The sequence below is a fragment of the Amia ocellicauda genome, chromosome 6, assembly GCF_036373705.1.
Source record: "Amia ocellicauda isolate fAmiCal2 chromosome 6, fAmiCal2.hap1, whole genome shotgun sequence".
Taxonomy (NCBI): Eukaryota; Metazoa; Chordata; class Actinopteri; order Amiiformes; family Amiidae; genus Amia; species Amia ocellicauda.
The window spans coordinates 8569031-8588339 of NC_089855.1; the positions used below are offsets into that span (position 1 = coordinate 8569031).

Genomic DNA, 19309 nt, shown 5'->3' on the forward strand with positions numbered 1-19309 from the left:
CACAGAGAGGCGTCACAATCTGAACAAACTCCCCAGCGATGTGGCTGAAGAGACAATTTGGGAACATTCAAAAACAGATTGGATAGGATCCTTGGATCACTTAGTGATTAATGGACACCAAACGAGCACGATGGGGCGAATGGCCTCCTCTCGATTGGACACTTTCTTATGTTCTTAATACTCTTCGTGCCCGGGCTTCTCCGAGAAGAAACCCAGATCTCCACAGCGCGTGACCTTGAGTCGTACATCGCCTTCACAGCAGTGCTGTGCTCCTTAATACTAAGCAGTCGGTCGGAAATGGTTTTCTGTGGCCTCAAGAGCATTTCCCTTCATCCCCCTGAACTCCTCTCAACTTCTAACCCTGTAACCCTTTTTTGCTGAGCTCATACAAGTGTGATCCATTAATCCCGGCAGATGAACAGAGTAACTCCCATGGTCTCCAGTGTGTGCTGTTCAGATGTTTCGGGATCAACCGGACCTTGAAGTAAAACAGATTCAGGTAATGTCCCTGGGTTCAGGAATCAGGGCAGGCCTGGACTTGTTAAACCACAAAATGGAAAACAATATATATCTATCAGCCTTGTGGAAGTGCCCAGATAACCTCCTAGTCAAAAATATGTATTTTATACGTGAAGAGGAAAAAAATCACAGTGTGACATACAATAATGTGAGAATGTTCTGAAGGACTTACCAGATTCAAATCATTATTTTAAGTCTAATATAAATAAATACAACAAATACAAGAATGTTGATTTAGTGATGATATCTCTTGCTCGTTTAGTGGAAAAGTAGGGGCCGTAAAACAAAGCAAAGAAACAGGGAAAAGACATTTTCTCAGCATGTCTGTTCTTCAAAAAATATTTTCATTATGTTTATTATAAAAATATAAATGTTTCCACTACAAATCATTGTACATTAGTAGTAGGCCATCTACATTTGCACACAAAATAAATCTAGATAAAGAGGGTGTTGGGGGGGGCAGGGGGAGGGCATGGCAACAATGTCCTTTAAAAGTACACAAAAGTAAATACAAAACATCCATAGAAATGGTCACATAACTTATCGTATGCTACAAACACAACCTTAAACTTTACACTGGACATGTTAACAGAAATAAATAATACATATGTCAATTATAATTACTTTCTTAATGTCATAAACAGAACAAAACACATCTGTCATACACGGTTTAAAAGCGGCTTCCCAAATATATATATCTGTTGAAAACACAGAGGTCTGCACAAAAGAGATGGCCCCAGAAATGACAGTACCGCTAGTTTCACTGCTGCTAATATTACAATATCATGTTTACATATGTACAAGATAATAATACTGTGGGGGACAGCGACATTCACAAGCAGTTCGAAGGAGAAGGGTTAGCATTGTGTGTCAGCTTTGACCCGGCTGGGATCAGAGAATATCATTGACTCTTTGAGCTGCTTGAGCGGAGTCTGAAGGGCGTTGTTTGTTTGTTGAATTGTTTGTTTGTTTGTTTGGTGAAGAGTAAGATCAGCAAAATACGCTTCGACAAACAGTGTGGGATATGATGTCATTCACGAAGCACTGTATTATTTCTCCCTCTCTCTAGGCTGTGAACTGTGTGTGTTTCTTTAACCGGGTTATGAAGGTCTGGAGATGTTAGAGCAGGGAGACTGAAGCACGCAGCGCTTCAGATGAAATATTATCCCTCTCTCTGAGGTGAAGATGATCACGGCAGGTCTTTATCACGAAAAGCGCTGCGGTGGAGCAGGCGGGGTGAAAATGAAAACGCATTTCTGTTTCTAACTCCAAGGGTGAGTGACTTTCTTCTGTGCGTCTTAAATGCGATTATTGCTACGATTCCTGACTTGTTTATGTTTGTTTGTTTGTATGCTTTGTTTGCATTGTAGTTTTTACCAAAGTATTGTTTAATGAGGGGAACACTGCCTCAGAGATGGTCATCTAATTACCTAATTACCTAATGACGTCTTCCAGCTTAATGTTTTAATTGCCCATGCATGAGAACACTAACAACGCTACGACTCGGAGCCAGTTTCCGATTCAGAAAACCAATGGAGCCGAACCACAGAATTAAGGGTGTAGGCCTCAGTTTTACAGACGGGTTTTATAAGGGGGAAGTTTAAGGCATTTTTATAAGAATCCACTTTTAAATTAGTCTTATTTGTCTTGGAAACGCCCTTTATAACGCACAACCTTGAACAGCCTGACCCAGAAACTGCAGCCAAACAAGCCTATCGATGGAACAACAGACGTCAGGATATCTCCCGCAGAGGCTGCTGGGAGATCGGACGTCGATGCAAACTGGACCCTGCGGTGATGTCAGAGAAAGAGATCCGTCCTTCTTCCATTTTGGCTTTTATTCCTTATCGGCCATTTTGTTTCCATTTTAATTCAAGACAACATTCGCATATTTAAAGTGATTTACTGTATAAACCATGCGAAACTGCTGGTTGACAATAAAATGCACTTTACAGATGGCAAACAAAACAAAATGACACACAGACATGAGAAAAACAAACTGGTGATGCTTTAAAGAACTTAAATAATGGCAGATATATAGATTTTGCTGTATGAATGCTGAGCAAAGGTTCTGTCAAACCAAACCCTGTTGATCAATAGTCAAAACTAAACAACTGGATGGTCTTACACATCGGTTACTGAAATAATCACACTGGGTGGGAACTATGAAGATATGAAGAGAAACCAGTGAGCATAAAAAAATTCATTTATTATATTGGTGCCTGAGGGGTGACAAACTCAAAGGGTTGTTTTATATGCAAAAACTGATACAATGTATTGAAGACTGTCTCTAGAGAAGGTGAATATGAAAGCTTCTATATTTGTGTTATCATATTTGAAGTGTTTTTGTTTTAAATATTGCCTTCATTCTGGTCTCTTTCAAGATCAGACAGCAGGGGGAAAAGAAAGGAGATATCGAGAGCTTGTTTACCAGAGTGATTGTTTAAGTTACCAGACTATCGTCCTCACCTGGGTGTGGACCATGACGCATGCGAAGAAAACCATCTCATGGAGAGAGACGGGGGGATGAATTGGGCGACTTGATCAGTAAAAGAAACTAAAAGGCGTAAAGGACGGCATGATTTATGTAAGAAAATCTGCTGGTACATACATGAAAAGAGGACGCTGTACATTTTTTAAAATACAAGAATATACATCATCTGGAAAGGATTGTTCCCGTCCTCTGATACACTGAGCTGTTTGGCAATGACTTGACTAAGACATGAAGGCATTAGCTGTTTTCTTGAAATGGGACGAGTGGTCTTCAGACGTGAGCCGCCATTTGAGTCGACTGCAATGGAAGGAAATATTAATAACGTCTGAGAAACAAACTAAATAAAAAACAGTATTATAGCTATATGAACAAAACAAAAGTATAATGATTTGGAATATTCCAATTATCAACCAGGATCAACTAACAGGACATCCTGGTCTGGATTCTCATTTATCAACCCTCTCTTCCTATCCCTGTTACGCAGCCACCATGACCTCGTCGGGGTCAAGACTATAGGTGGTCCGATTCTTTCCGATTATGTCTGAGCCCGTGTCCGACCCGCCTTCACAGAGAGACGGGTCTCAAGCGGACGCTGTGGATCGTTAATCATGACGACTGGGGTTTAATCGTTATCAGGGCCGAGTGCTGTGTTATTTGTTTCGCTTTACAGTATCAGAGGTGTTAAGTGCTCCCCAGCCACACAAACAAAGCCGCCGCGACCACTTCGACGAACACTTCGCACCACACAGGGACCCGTAGGTCACTTCCTGTCAGCGCGTAGGTCACTTCCTGTCAGTCTCTCGATGCCGTTGTGCCCGTCTTCGCGTCGACCACGACTCTGAACTCCCGAGCCGGGCTTTCGGTTCTCTCTCGTTTCTAGTCCGGTCGAGAGCCGGGCATCTGGAATTCTCGCTCAGTCCTCCTCCGGTGTGTCTCCGTATTAAGGCAACTCTCACTCTCAGCAGAGGGAAGTCTCTCTTTGTACCAAGAGCAGTGGGGTCCGCGCTCGGGGGCGGCCCTGCGCCGGACCGCCGGGCCGCTCAGTGTCCGTGTCACTGTCCTGTGCAGGTGCTGCCCACAGCGTTGCGTCATATTATTATTATATTTATTATTATTTCTGTCTTCTCTCTCTTTGTATGCTTTACACCCATTATTGAAACCAAAAGCAGCGGTGGGTTGTGTCGTGTTACACGGGAACCGGGCCGTTCTTCGTGTGCGTCTCGAGTGCTTTGATGCTGCTTACGATCTTCTTCTGAGGTCCTACAATCGTCACGCCCACTTTCTTGAAGTCCCTGAAGAGGAAAGAAGAGGACATATGTTATTGAAGGGAGATGCTACATGAACAGCGTGCCGGCAGAGGACAGTAATGCTCAGAGCTGAACTACACGGCCTTCGTTTCGTTTGGTGTGTCGAGGGTTTGAGGTTTGATCACTGTCTATATGGAGGTCATGTTTTGGATTTATCCGCCATGACTACAGTGAATGCTCAATGGTCTTGTTGCACTTAATTTGGAATAATTATTTTTGTAAAATAGTTAAATTTGAATACCTGTATCTAAGGCCAATGCAGAGAGATATTTTAAGCTTTAAAGGGGAGGTTGTATAACATCCTAATGAAACCCCCACCGCGGTAGAAATGTCTTGCAGCGTCTCAGACGTGTCTGATCAATCCTCTCACACTGAACAGCAGTGGCGTGGAACAGCTCTGACACATTAATTGGTTACAACACAAAACAAAGCTCTGGTTGGGATCCGATAAATTAGTTCCATGCTGCACAGTGACTGAAGCCGTTATTATTTACAGCCGCTGCTTTTCTGAAGACTCACCAGATGGAGGCTTTCAATCCAGGCACTGATTTAAACTGAAGGGTGTTGATTCTGACAACATTTATTTTCCCTATCAGTGAAGAGTCCACGGCTTCAGAAGTGCGTGTGAAATCTACCAGTTAGTACACGATGCAATGCGAGAAGAACAGGCGCAGAGAGAAACACTCATGTGGATTCAGAAGCAAGCTGCCGTGATCTGGCCTGGCACTGATATCTCTAACGTAAACACCAGTACAATATTAGTAGAAGCACAGTTAGGTTAGCGTGAGCCCAGCTTCGCCCCAGTCATTCTCCTAAAGCATTCTGGGGGATTGGAAAAGCGTCGTCTGCAGCCGGTCAGTGCACTAAAGTGTTAGCAGAGCAGCCAGCTCGAGGAGAAAGCAGTGTAGAGACCCACCATGTGGTCGGGCTGGGATTACAGTGTTGTGATCCCCAGAGACTGCTCCCATTCGGGGGACGAGGCCGATGGCTTTACCTCAGTCAGGCAGATTCTATGGACAGAGTAAACCTTTAGGATCACATGAGCCACACCTGCCCCACCACACCCCCATTCTCCATTAGTGCAATATAATCCCAGTGTTTTTTCAGATCAGTTGATTATGGCTGTCATTGCAATGTACCATGTTTAGCTGTATTTATCTTTTGTAATCCATTTGTCATGAAAATTGAAAGCTACGACAATAACCCATCAAAGGGCGTGGCATTCGAGGGGGAAGATTTCTCCTGCCCTGACCCACTTCACCCCCCGATGCCTGTCTGTGGAAGGACAGGGCGACTCTCCAGACATGGCACTGGGGCTTGGTCGTCCTCGGGGGTGGGTAGTACCTAGAACGGCACGGAGAAAAGCTGCCGTCCGCCGGTGCTCTGTGTTCAAAGCCATCGTGTGTTTCAAGCACGATGCACACCCGAGAGGAAACATCACCTGGAGGGACGCATAATTGTTTATGCTCTTCACAAATTAGATTGTGTTTCCCCCCCCCCCGCTCTATTACCGAACGAACATCAGGGTAATGAGTTTTAAGCCGTGGAGTGATATTGCGTGTTGTTTAGAGAACGTGTTTAATCCACTGCAGGGAGACAGGTCCTGCGGGCACTGGGGCTTTTCTGCAGCTGAACGATGGAGCGAGAACAAACACTGTTTTTAATTAATCCAGCAAAACCTGCGGTGTCACGGCAGGAGAACAATGCGGACAGGAAACACCCCGAAGAACGTCTTTCACCACAAGGCGGGCGAACGCTAACACTAATTCAGTCTCCCAGCAGGTCAGAGCGAGTCAGACTGACACACATCGTGTCCCCCGTCTCGGCACGGCGTCCTCGAGGCCCCCGATTGAAGAGGCAGAATTTAAGTAACCCTTACTTTTATGGAAAGATTTGGAGTGTCTCTATTGGTGCCAAGACCCACGTGATATAAAGTAAACGCCGTTAGCAGATTAAGGCCTGGCTTACTGGTTTGGCCTGCTCTTTGTAGTGCATTACCGCTCTGAAGATAATCGTCCCAGATATACGAGTCCTACTGGAAATCACCATAATCTCATAAAAATGAAATAATCGTTGTTTGCCTGGGAGGGGTTTGTTGTCCAGCCATCGAAAGCCAACATGAAGTGGTTGACGTTGAGTTGTTTGATTGGAAGATGGTTCAAAATGCTCAGTATTAACATAAGGACATGCTATCCTATGTCCGATTAAAGATGAACACTTAAAACTCTCCCGTTGAAAGGTTCTGAACAAAACTGTAACTTCATTCCTAAATCCCCAAATCTGTTGAGTTCTCTCTTCTTTCTTTTAATCTGTCCTCCATGAACCATTTTAGCAATCCGACCTCCTGCACAGACTCTCACATTTCCAGACACTGGGATTGTGTGCAACAAATGTCAACAACGACGGCGAATACTTCATGGACCCTGAAGCAACGAGTCATGGGTGAGGGAGCGGAGTTTTTATGGAATTTGTGTATAATTATTGACATGGCAGTCAGAATAAATAAAGGCACCAAAAAAATAAAAAAAGGTCTTAATTGCTTTGTTTTCCCGACTGTTTAGTTTGTTTGGCTTTTGTTTCTTCTTTTCCTTGACGTTCTTCAAGTAGATTAGCCACAAACGGGAAGAAAAACCAAACAACTGCTTTTTCAGACCAGGACTTTGATCCTCAAGGGGTTTTTCATGTCAAATTATTTACACTGTAAATACCTTATCAATTAACCGGAACGCCGCATCTCTCAGGACTTCACCCAAACTGGGATGCAAAGGATCCCTGCAACGCCACAACACAGCGTTTCCCATAAAACCTAATCAACGCCAACTGCACCGAAGTATACGTTTATTATTAGAAGCCAGAATGAGTCAGCTGTGTCCCTTAACTACAGCACTTGCCAACTTCAATTTACTAAACCCATTCCCTGCCTGCGGAGTCTGTCATAACTTCTGTTTTATTTTTGTGATGTCTTTTTCTGCTGTTGTTGGATTAGGAACAGAAGAGAGTGTGGTTAAAACAGAGTCATTTCCAATTACATTCAAAGGGCTACTGCCTCAATGGAAAGCAGAGAGAGATCCTTGGCCATTACTTGATAGGGTTACAGTGCAGGGATTGAGTCTTTAATTGGCACAAACGGGGCCATTAGCACAAGTCTGTGGCCGTGGAATTCAGAAAATGTCTGTGGGGGAGAAAATGTTCCACTTATTCAGTCTGGGGGTAAGAAAACGAACGAAAAAAGATTATAAACACAACATTCAATACTACAGAGATTGCCATAGGCCAACGCAAAAAGAACCTGCGCTTCAAAAAACAAAGGATCAAACACAAACATTTAGCAGATGGGGGGACAAAACTGGAGCTTCTCAGCCGCACCGTACCCGCCTTCCGTCTGAGCCACGAGGTACGGCAGGCCTCTCGGGATGCGTGGAAAGACATTACACATCAACAACAAACAACAACAACAACAACATCCACCAGACGATCGCACGGCGGCCCTTACTCGGTGGACGTCTTGGCCAGGGTGTCGCAGGAGCTGTAGCTGACCCCCGTGTAGGCGTTCTTGCAGGGTGCGGTGCGCACGCTCTCCAGCCAGTCGCCCATGGAGCGGAAGGCCGTGATGTCGGTGCTGTTGCGGTCCAGCAGGAGGTTCGAGGGCCTGCGGGGGGCGGAGACAGGAGAGGAGGTGTTTATGATGTCTGACTCGAACCCACTACTGTGTAGAGCGCCGGGTGAGAATCTCACTCCAAGCATTGTGAAAAGCGCGGAGTTTATAAGACTTGTGATTCACATCAGGAGAGCCGGCATTACCATTAAGCTCGACAAGCTCATAAAACACAGCACATGAGGCAACACACAAGGTATCACATGTAGCTCCTCTATAAGGAAATACCCGTGGAGAAGCGGGAAGCTCGGAAAACAGTTTCTTCTCCTCGGACTCGACGGGTATTTCCTACTTACGTCGATGGCTTAACAGGTAAACTTATGAGCAAGTGTTTAGGTGAGATGTGGAGCGGCTCGGTGGGGACCCTCCACAAACTGCATCGCACACAGTGATCACGCGTTACTGGAGGACATGAACAATAGTGAGTATCTGACACCACCAATAAAGATGACTAACGACCCTCGCGCTCCAGCGATTTCTGGAAGCGATTCCTCGTGTTTCTCCAGCAGCCGCAGCCCGGCCTGGTACTTAAACAGTGGAAGCCATGTGTGATCATAAATAACCCGGCCACCTGTCCCACTGCTGTGCAGGTATTGAAGCTCGCTGTGTAGTTCGTACGATAAGAATAAAAATAATACAGTCCCAACTGAGGCAAAACACAATATCTGACTGTACCTCCATCTTGCCTGACAGGGAGCGTCAGCGCAATAAAAAGAAATGCTCACGAACAAAAGCCCGACAGGATTTTAAGTTCCCCAGCCTCCAAGGTTGGATAGGATAGTGGGACTTTGTGCACATCAGCAAACACACTGTCTGTAAAGGGTTCAGGTCATATTTACTCTGGTTGAGCACAGGAATGCAAAAACTCTCCACAACAAACACAACGAAACAAAGACAACCCTTCTCATCCTCGTCCCACAGACCATCTAACCTGACTGCCACCCCTCGATGGTCCACAGAGCCTGGCGAATACGAACCCGACACACTCAGGCTGTCCGCGTCTCATTCGCACTCATCTGCAACGCGGCGGCGGTGGCTTAACGTCGGCAGCGCTTGGGCTTTGCCTGGATTTGAAGATCTGCAACGAAACGCCTGATTTCTAAGCTACCGGAACCGTGGCTTAGGAACGAATTTACAGGATATTAGATTTTGAATTGCGGGGACGTATCTGATCTTAGTTCTGTGAGCCGGAGACTGTCAAACACCAAAGCAAATACATCCAGAGCAAAGACTAGGCTCCATATTGTGTGAAGCCGAACAGAAAGAGGTCCATAAAACATCCAGAAGTTCCTTCACAGCCCATGTGAGTTAACTGCCCCATTTGAAACTGTAAACTTCCCTCTCAGAGTCTTTATGTTGGGAAGCCAGTCTGACACAGTATATTGGGAATGTATCTGGGACTCTACAGATAAATTACAACACATTATTCTCCTAAGAGGGGCAATATTAAAGCAAATCAAAACATACAGTATCAAAGCTGCCATCACATCATAATTTGTGGATGAGGTTGTAATGAAAAGCTACTTGGAGATTAAATAAAACTAAACGCAAATCTATATTTAGAACCAGATTCGATCGCGGTGCTGTAAACAAAAGCATCCTGTTGTAACTCATCTAGAGAGGGTCTGAAGAGCATCTCTGGTCAAAATGAAAACTATAGCCAAGCTTTTAATACACAACAAATGCACTAGTTAACAAATCTACAGGAAAATAGTTAGTTAATAAATAAAAACATAATTTCACAGGCATTTACCGCTACAGGGGATAAGGAAGTGTCTGAACTAGATAATAATATCTGCACTATAATATCCAGCCCAGGCTTCATGAAAATGTGCAAAAATCAGTAGCCCAAAATGTCACATAACTCGTTTTTAAAAAGGCAAGAAAACTGTCAGATTAATATTCATTTTCAGGAGCTTGTTTAATACATAGGTCAAAATGTGTCTGCTTCATTACCATCCAGAACAGTACGCAGATTTCTGTCATCCTCATTAGTGACTTCAGTCTTCATAGGATTGACAATGTATCTGTTTTTATGTGTATATTACATATCTGCCTCTTATGCTCCTTTATTAACTGAATATCATCCTTCACAATTATTTTTACTGCTACTGTTCTGCTAAAGACTATATCTAAGGCTGTAATACAAATGTTTTCTCCTGGATCTCAGGTACAATAACACACAATTAAAATAATATCTATTTTTGAAGCTTTGATCCTGATGCTAACGGGCGCTCAAAGTAGAAAACTGTTCTGTTTTTTTTCCTCTTAAAACAGTTTTCCCCCGGGATGGGAGAATGCGATGTTGAGAGAATGAATTTGCTTTAGTTGGAAAGTATTTGTCAGGCAAATAAACTGTATGTCTACAAAAATATCTTTGGCATATTTGGAGAAGGATATAAAAATAGTTGCTTATCTTAGAATATGGGGAAGAATACACGGCAGGTGATTAATATGAACAGAAACAAGAAGAAACTCATTTCAAACCTTAAATTGTGATGTAGTGGTTTGTAAAAACAGACTGCATGAAACAGCAAATTATATTATTATTCTTGTTTTCAAATAAATATATATATAGAAATATGACGTCAATTCTGAAAAATGTGACTGTTTTAATCCCGCTGGACTTTCTTCCCTTCTTTTTGCTTGTTTTTGTTTTTTGTTTTCCAGAGAGAGGGTGGAAAACTGCAGCGCTGCGCCCCAGCTCTGTCCGTCGGCAATGCAGAGAGAAACGCAGCGAGCAGAGCACAGCCACACCGCTGGGTTTGAGATACGAAGCCAGTGCGTTCGCAGTCTATTTTACACACTGTTGAATCTCAAAGCCTCAGGATTCTTCATGTGATAAAAAAAGAAGAGTGAGAGAGAGAAAGAGGAGTAAACACACGTCCCTGTCTCTCCTCTCACGGCGTGACCTCTAAATAACCACCGCTGCGCAGTATCATGTTTTTAAAGCCCTTCGGGGAGTTCGCGGGGGAAAACTGGCCGGGCTCCTTCACAGAAAACACATCTGGGCAGCTTAGTCACGGACAGGAATGCGTCTCTCGCTGCGTAGCGGCCGGGATGCCTTCACAGGCGGCGCTGAGGGACGGCCGGGTTGTCTCAGCATCTGCACGCATCTGCCTGCAACCCCCGGCCCCCCCGACCCCCCAGCCTCTGCTCTCAGGCAGCGGTCTGGCCACGGAATGTACCGGACCGGGCTTTAGTGTGCCGTCAGCGTGTATGGCGTTAGACGGATGAGGTGAGCCGGGCCGAGCGCAGCTGCAGGCGCAGTCCCGCGCCACGACGCTCACCGCGCGCCATAAATCAGCGTCCGGCTCCACGGCCCTCCGCGTTAAAAGCCAATCAGGGAAATTACCGGCGAGCTCCCAGGGACCCATTTTCACGTTCTTAAGAGATCGTTAGTCATTGTTATAGACTTGCATGTCTGTGTAATAATAAGTCTCCCTCCCCGCCTCGCCGCTGGTGCCGAGAGCCGACATGGAGACAGTGTGGATTGCAGCTCCCAGGTGGATTCGCTTTTATTAAAAGAGATTAAAATAATAAATAATAATAAATGATAAAAACTGCAGATGAGTGGCAAAGGCCTGTCAGGTGACACGCTGCAGTTTAGCTGGAGCTGACCGGTGTCGGGCTCTCCCCGCTTCCTCCAAAGTACGTCTCTACTGTGTGTTTTCTTAACAGCATGCAAAACAAAGAACGACACTTGAGGCCGGTTGACAATGTTGACAAGGTTGTTGAGCACTGCCCTCAACTCCCGTTTCCTCTTGGGAAAGTCCGTGCAGCAGTTGACCTGCAAGACGTGATCTTGACCACATGTCTGCGGTGCGGATGTTGGGGCGAAACGGGTAATCACGGGTAAACGCGGCCGCTCGGCGAGCCGCGTGCGTTACCTGGAGGCCGTGTTGGCGATGATCTTCAGGCTGCTGGGGTTGCGGATCAGCTTGTCCAGGATGCTGACGATCTGCTCGAACTTGGGCCGGTTGTTCCGGTCCTTCTGCCAGCAGTCCAACATCAGCTGGTAGAGCGCCGCCGGGCAGTCCATGGGCGGGGGCAGGCGGTAGCCTTCGTCCACCGCTTTGATCACCTGCAGAGGGAGGGATGGAGGGTGAATAGGTACAGAGCACAGACCCATAACAGTATCAGCCATTTCTTTAGTTGCACGAGTGTCTGTGCGTCGGATAACTGCTGTGTCTGTGTTATCCTTTTTGTGCTTGAGACGCATTGTCCTAAGATCTCAAGGTGGAAACAGTGAAAACTCCCCAAGGAGATTAAATACCAGCTGCTGTCTCTATGTACCTGAAAAATAATAATGCAGATTTGTTTTGTAGATTGTAAATAATTTTAAATGTTATTTTTGTTGTTGTTCTATTATGTGAACCCTTTTCACTGCGCGTTTGTATTCCTTCTGTCTGTTTTTTTTTTTGTGTTTATTAATGATCCCATCCTTTCACGAGGAGATAATCATATTCTGCGTGTGAATGCGATATCTGATCCAAACGTCCACGGCCCTGTCTGTCTAATAGCTTTAATCTCACGACTCTTCCTCACAGAGCCTGCCAACGACGCCCGATGAGAAACACAGGCTTTACTCCGGAGGCTTTCCATCTCAAACAGGAGCTCCTGGGAGATAATAAATCTGAGTGTAAATGTGTTGCGGGATTTATTTTGATTTTCTGTAGCACATCCTCGCTGAAACCAACGCAAACCAAATAAACACAGACGGCTCCTCACATTGTCCCGGAGAGGAGGAACTCTACAGACATGGCAGAGAACTGGCCAACATGTCCGCGGTGAGACGGCCTTTGTTTATTATTCAGACCTGGGTTTGTTTAATGTATTATATAGTGTATTTCTTATCCAGAGAGGATTACAAGTGTATCACATTATTTTGCCATACAACGCCTCACTTCTCAAAGCGCTACTCACATCCTGGTTGGACATCTCCCAGTACGGCCGCTCTCCATATGACATCACCTCCCACAGGACGATGCCGTAGCTCCACACGTCGCTGGCCGAGGTGAACTTGCGGTAGGCGATGGCCTCCGGCGCCGTCCACCGGATCGGGATCTTGCCGCCCTGCGAAATCAGACGGGAGAGGTTGAGAACGAGCATGAGGGCACGGTTGTTACTCACAGGTTTGGTTTGTTTTCTCCCGAGTCTCACGAACACGTCCCAGGTACATTCATCAATATAAGTGTTAGTCTCTCGGCAGAATAAATTACCATACATCAGTGATCACTGCTCGGTGATACATGAGTGGCCAGGATCGCTGGGAAACATGTTCACTTGGAGTTTGATGGAAAACCAAAGTGCAAAACTAGTTATCAGTTCTAACTCAGGGAAACAATCCCTCTCGATAGTCAATACCGCAGTAAACTCTTACGAGAGGCGCGGTTATACAGAATTAATTTTGTCTGAGGGTATTGACTGACCCCGGACGGGAGCAGAACCTCGGGCTCCTGCTTTGAGAGGCTGAAACACTGCTCTGGCTGAAGAAGAAACGACCTGATAGCAGGACTATTTGTAGTCAGAGCTGTTAAGACATCCAGCCAGCGGGGGGCTGCCATTAAGGGTCTCCCTGCCCGTGGATAGAGCTCATCCCCGAGGGAACATTTGAACTCCGCTAACCACAGTATGGCGAGACGAGCCTTGATCTGATGGCCCATTGTGATCGATTGGCGTGGCTGAAAACTGATCGCATTCAGACGCTCGTCCTTCGACACGTGCAGACATGTTTTGCACAGTTATGGCTTTATTAACCGTTGGTGGACTGGAGTGTCACAATACAGACCACCGATCTGCTCCCCGGGGTGGGCAGGATAGCACGAACGGCCGCAGTACAGGCACACGAGATTCTGTCGATCTCCTATCAGGCCTAGCTTGGGATAGACAAGGTTTACTAGGGAAGGCCTGATTGGGTTGTGATGTTTTTTCAACTGGACAGAAGGCATCGTTTTACAGTCGTGGAATGAAGCCCAAGTGTGATAAATATTCAGCCAGGAGTAGGTATGAACGGCTACTTTGCGTTGTGTGCGATCACGCCGTCAGACCGAATCTCCGACTACAAGCTGAGTATCAGGCAAAGACATTGTGCTGAAGGAATAACTCCAATATGATAGAATCTCCACATCTGATGTGGAATCCGAGACAGCGATCGAGGCCAGCTGCGCGCCGTACAGTTTAACTGGCTCGATCTGAACACAACCAGTTTGCACAGTCTTCTAAACTCTGTGTGTATTTTCCCACTAGACTGAAAACCTATTTATTGCTTAAACTGGCCTTGAGAAAGCAGGGATTGTGGAGGGGTGGGGGGTGGACTTCAGGACTGAGCACTGGGGTGCGGCGCAATAAAGCACAGCCCTCGCACAGATGACGGGCAGAGAGAGAGCGAGAGAGAAAGAGAGGAGCCAAAGCTAACTTCTGTGCTCGCCAACACACACAACCCCAGCTCTGTTTTCTCCCAACAGAATGGGATTCGAGAAAATAAACAGGCTTGTGTACCGCAGTCCCCCTGTGAGCTCAGACAAACAGCAGAGGGCTCTAGGAACAGCAATATCATCCATAATTAAAGTCAATTTCTAAATCCACGGCAAGAAAATCGTCTGCACTAATACGTTGGACGCACTAATGACCGTGAGAAGGGAGAGGACTTTGAGCGAAGCGGGCGCACTTTAAACACAAACACCGGCTGGGCTGGGAGACTCCCATTCAGAGCAGAGAGGGAGATACAGGCACGCGCTTTACGATCTCAAAAGGGAGGTTTAACTGGTGCCATTCCCCTCCAAACCTGTGCAGATTGAGTTTTCCTAACATAATAAACACTATAAGAGGTGCTTAATCACATTAGAAACCTGTCTTCTATCAAAAAGACGCCTTCATTTCAAATCCAAGTGAGTTTGGCTGAGATGAAGACAGACAGCTACCCTATCAAGTGTGACAGGACATCAGAGAACGTGAAAGAAAAACAAATCGCCCAAAGAAACAACTCTCACCCCCGATAACAAGAGAACAAGTGATTCTGGGCCGATGCAGCACCTGACATTCAACTTGTATCCTTTAAAATCATAATTTACACACACGACCCTTCAGTCAGCTCGTATCTGGCACACTGCATCTGTGTGGTCAATCCACCAGTGATTGTCGAGCAGGGCCTTCTATGGTTCTCCACCAAACTTCCTCCATTAGGTGAACACGGGTATCTGGCGAACGTTAAACGATTTGTCATCCCTCTCTTTCTACGTGGACCTTTTAAAACCTTCTCCCAAATTTATGTTGACAGTATTATCTATCTTATGCTTTCTCTTTCTCCTCGGCCGTCCGCTGCTTTCCTGCGTCTGTTCAGATTGCGTGACTGCGAGTGACATACGAGCTGATCACACGCCTAAATAAAACATGCAACGCGCCGTGGTGGTGCCGGGCGTCCTGCGGGCGGGAGATAGCGCAGGACAATGGAGCGTGTGTGGGCTGGAAACGAGCCTCCGGCGCTGGGCACGGCTGATAACGTGGCCCTGCGGAGCCGTGAACCGCTTCATTACCGTGGATCCGTCTCGTTTCATGGGGATTATGGCACCGTGACAGACCGGGCTGTCAGTCACAGGCAGGACCGGGGTCTGACCCCAGCTGGGAAACATCACACCCTGTGCCTCTGTGTTTGAAACCAAGTGACGGACCCCCCAGGGCTACGAATGACTTACACGATCCTCAGTAACGAAACAGATGCATTTTCAAAAGCCACAGGTGAGTGCTTGAAGTGTGGAGCGAGGCCTCAGTGTCAACCCAGGTCCGGACAGGCCCCCTGGGACCTGCAGCCATGGTGCTGATGGGAGATTATATTCATTCACAGGCTGTATCGGTGCGGTCGCTGGCTGTCGGCGTCTCACCCGTGTGGTGTAGGCAGCCTCGGGGTCGTCCTCCAGCACGCGCGACAGCCCAAAGTCCGACACCTTGCACACCAGGTTGCTGTTGACCAGGATGTTGCGGGCGGCCAGATCCCGGTGGACGTAGCCCATGTCCGAGAGGTACTTCATCCCCGAGGCGATGCCCCGCAGCATGCCCACCAGCTGGATCACCGTGAACTGGGCGTCGTTCCTCTGCGAAGAGGGGGGAGAGGTGAGTCGGGGAATGGGAGAACCATGCATAGCTTCTCCGGGGTGATTTCTATCATTGCACGAAGTGTGGATAAGAAATATATACAATTAAAGGGACAGACATAATACAATGGAGTGTGTTGTATCTTTGTGTCATTAACATTTTTTATTTTCTTGGTTTACAGCTAATCAAAGAGGACTGTCACCTCGGTTTCAAAAAAGAGAGAGAGAGAGAGAGAGAGAGAGAGATGTGTGTGTATATAAATACAAAATGGTAACAAAACGACCATTTACATAAGATTAGTTTATTTGTAACATAAGCTGTGTAGATGAAATTCTGGGGATTTACACAGACAACACACACACTTGACAGGAAGCTCTTCCCAGGTCAGCCTCACTAAATAAATTTACTGGCTGATAAATCAGCGCAGCCACGGCAGGAGAAGCAGACGGTACCTGCGGAGGGATGAGAAGTGGAGTTTGGATGTGTGTGCGGGGTGTGCCGTGTGTCTGAGCTTCTTTAGGGTGCAGTGGGGGTGTATGAACTCCAGACCACCTGGAAGCGACTTTAGCTCGAACACGAAAGTGGAGAGGAAGGCTAATAACAGCTCAGAGAGCCGCGGCAGGGAAGCACAAACAGATGTGGATGTCGCGCTCCTTTGATACAGAGCAGGCCTCTGAGAAACACGCAGGAAATTGCCGAGCAACTCTGCAACCGTTCTGGAACTGTTTTTTTTCCCCACAAAGACGCTACGCAGAGCCATATGGACAACAGTTCAGACGGGTCCTGCGAACTGTAATTTATATTTGTTCTTGTTGATTTAATCTTGTGCTTTGCGTAATATCAGTAAAGCAGAACGCTGTGGCGCTGCCCGGGCACAGCCTGGACCCACACGCGAGGGGAGAGCGTGACCCGACATCAGTCTGTGGTTGGTTCTGTCTCGGATCAGCCCTTCACCTCACTAACTGCAGACTAAATAACATACAAGGCATCCACCTTTATTCTACACCAGGTTATCCGGGCTCTAACACAGTCCTATCCGTCTGTCCATCGATGTGGCTGCGTAGGTAAACCGAACGCCGTTTGTGTGTGTTTGTTTTTGCAGCAAGGCCACATCCTAGACAAATGAATTGTTTGTTGCGTGCTTGTGCGTCTTTTATAGATAGTGTGTCTGGCTCAACAACGCTGCGAACGGGCCGTGCCAGTGACCCAGCGCTCGGCGCACAAGGGTGTTTCGAATACACAAGCTTAGTTTCAGAGGAGACAGTGACATGGGCAACAGCAGACAGGTTGTGGCATCACTCTCTCATGCAGCTTGTGCCAGCTGTAGGCGAGCTATTTCAAGGTGGAAAGACACACATTGTGAGGTATACATTTTGATGAAGAACCGGTTGAATCTTCCATTTATAATCCGTAAACATAAATACGAGCATACACACATAAAGGAGTGCTATAGCGAAGAGTCCTGATGGCTGCAGCATCATAAACATACAAACACACACACCTCTGTATATGTGAAATACCCAGGCATTGCTTCTCAAATCTGAGAAGATACATAATATTCGTTTATTTCTCAAATCTGTCCTGCAGATGTTTTACTCACTCTCAGGAAACTGTCCAAGGAGCCGTTCTCCATGTATTCAGTGACGATCATGACTGGTTTACCTGGAAGGAAACATAATCACAGAGAGTGATCCCACAGCTGAGATGCACATTGAAATGTCAGCGCTGTCCCTGATGGATCTGATCGGATCGGCCGCCTTGAACAGCATCCAAAGCACAATAACAGCAACATAAAAAACACGACCCTCCCCTGTATATCCTCTGAGAGCGGCGGAAACACGCTGAACCTGATTTCATTTCCTCGCTTTCATTCCTCAGAGGAGGAACACAACACCTTAAACACATCAGGTATGTTGTTGTGTTTTTCATTTGAAACCTCACGGCGATCTTATATCTACAACACGTTTAATACACGGCCTGGCAATCCTCGGGCACAGCGGCCCGTCATCACAGTAGCGTTGCTTACTCATTAAGAAGTGCTGCAGTCTCAGCTAATCACCTCTGTATGGGTGTCTCTGTTTAATTAACACTGTACTGTGACACCCTGTGCGACACCGCAATCAGAGACGGCGCCGCGTCGGTGGCTTAACGAACGAGACTCCGGCTCCTATCCCTGGTCACGATGCATTTAAATGTCACTTGAGTTGAAACTACTCAGGGGTCCTTGGGTAATTGAAAAGTGAGTTACAGGGATTGGTTTTGAGGAGGACGCTGGGTTCGGGTGCAAGAAGGGGCAGGCAGGGACTCACAGCCCCCAGTAAATGACGTGCAAGTGTTCCCAGGTGGGGGACTGCACACTTTTGACACACTAGGGGCGTCCCTGTATAGTTAATACTGTATATCTGACACATTTTTGAAACCAGAAACAAATATATTGTATTACGAACAGATCAGAGAGCGAATGATTAAATTATTTTACTTTCTGGTTTATTAGAAGTACATATTCATTTAGAAGACACAAATATTATAGATATAAATATGAAAATTAAGAGCATTTGTGCACCAAGACAAGGCCAAAATATTGAATTAAAAATGATTTCTCACTATAAATATATTTAGACAAGACTATTTCTTATATTTGACACAAAGTTTTGTTTTAATGACAAACAAAAAACATAGTAAATCTCCAAGTTGGAGTTTGTCATTAAAACAAAAATTTGGTGTCAAATATACAATACAATCTTGTCCGAACACCGTTATAGTGAGAGTATGGCTGCAGAAACCATTTTTCCATTAAATAAATAAATATATATAAATAAAGAGTCATATTTTACAGTATTTGACCGGCGAATCTGGATTTGACATTCCTCACGATCGTCCGTCTCCATATGGATGTTATAAACACCACAGCAGTTTAACAGCTGCACTTTTCGCTTTCGGCCTCAGTAAAGCTGGCCTCTATCCTTTCGACATGTCTAGGATATCGTCTGAAAACCTCCAGACACCCGCAGTTCACTCGGGTCACCGTTCCTCTCCTGCGATGCTCCCGACAGAGGCAGGCCGGTCATCGTAAACCATGACTTACAGCAGCGCGGTTTCCTGCTGGATGAAACGAAGGCCGGGAAGGATTTAGAAGACCCTGGAGCTCACCTGTCAGAGCGAGATGGCTTTATTCGAGCCCCTCAGCCCTACATAAATTCCCCCTTTTATCGTCTACACTTAATTTTAATCCCTATTGATGCT

The 19309-nt window shown here is 46.1% G+C and overlaps 1 protein-coding gene across 2 annotated transcripts in view; it reads right to left on the reverse strand.

Moving 5' to 3' along the window:
* Positions 1-842: 842 nt before the first annotated feature.
* Positions 843-19309, reverse strand: part of epha3 (eph receptor A3) — a 96171-nt gene continuing 77704 nt past the window's right edge. Inside the window, exons 12-18 of one of the 2 annotated variants that reach the window (XM_066706017.1) lie at positions 17667-17728; positions 15856-16065; positions 12902-13051; positions 11866-12059; positions 7814-7969; positions 5237-5330; positions 843-4305 (exon numbers count right to left, since the gene is read on the reverse strand). In XM_066706017.1, coding sequence (XP_066562114.1) covers positions 5255-5330; positions 7814-7969; positions 11866-12059; positions 12902-13051; positions 15856-16065; positions 17667-17728 — 848 coding nt within the window. In that variant the 3' untranslated portion in view covers positions 843-4305; positions 5237-5254. The remainder of the gene's footprint in view (positions 4306-5236; positions 5331-7813; positions 7970-11865; positions 12060-12901; positions 13052-15855; positions 16066-17666; positions 17729-19309) is intronic. The other variant, XM_066706016.1, reaches the window with a different exon arrangement.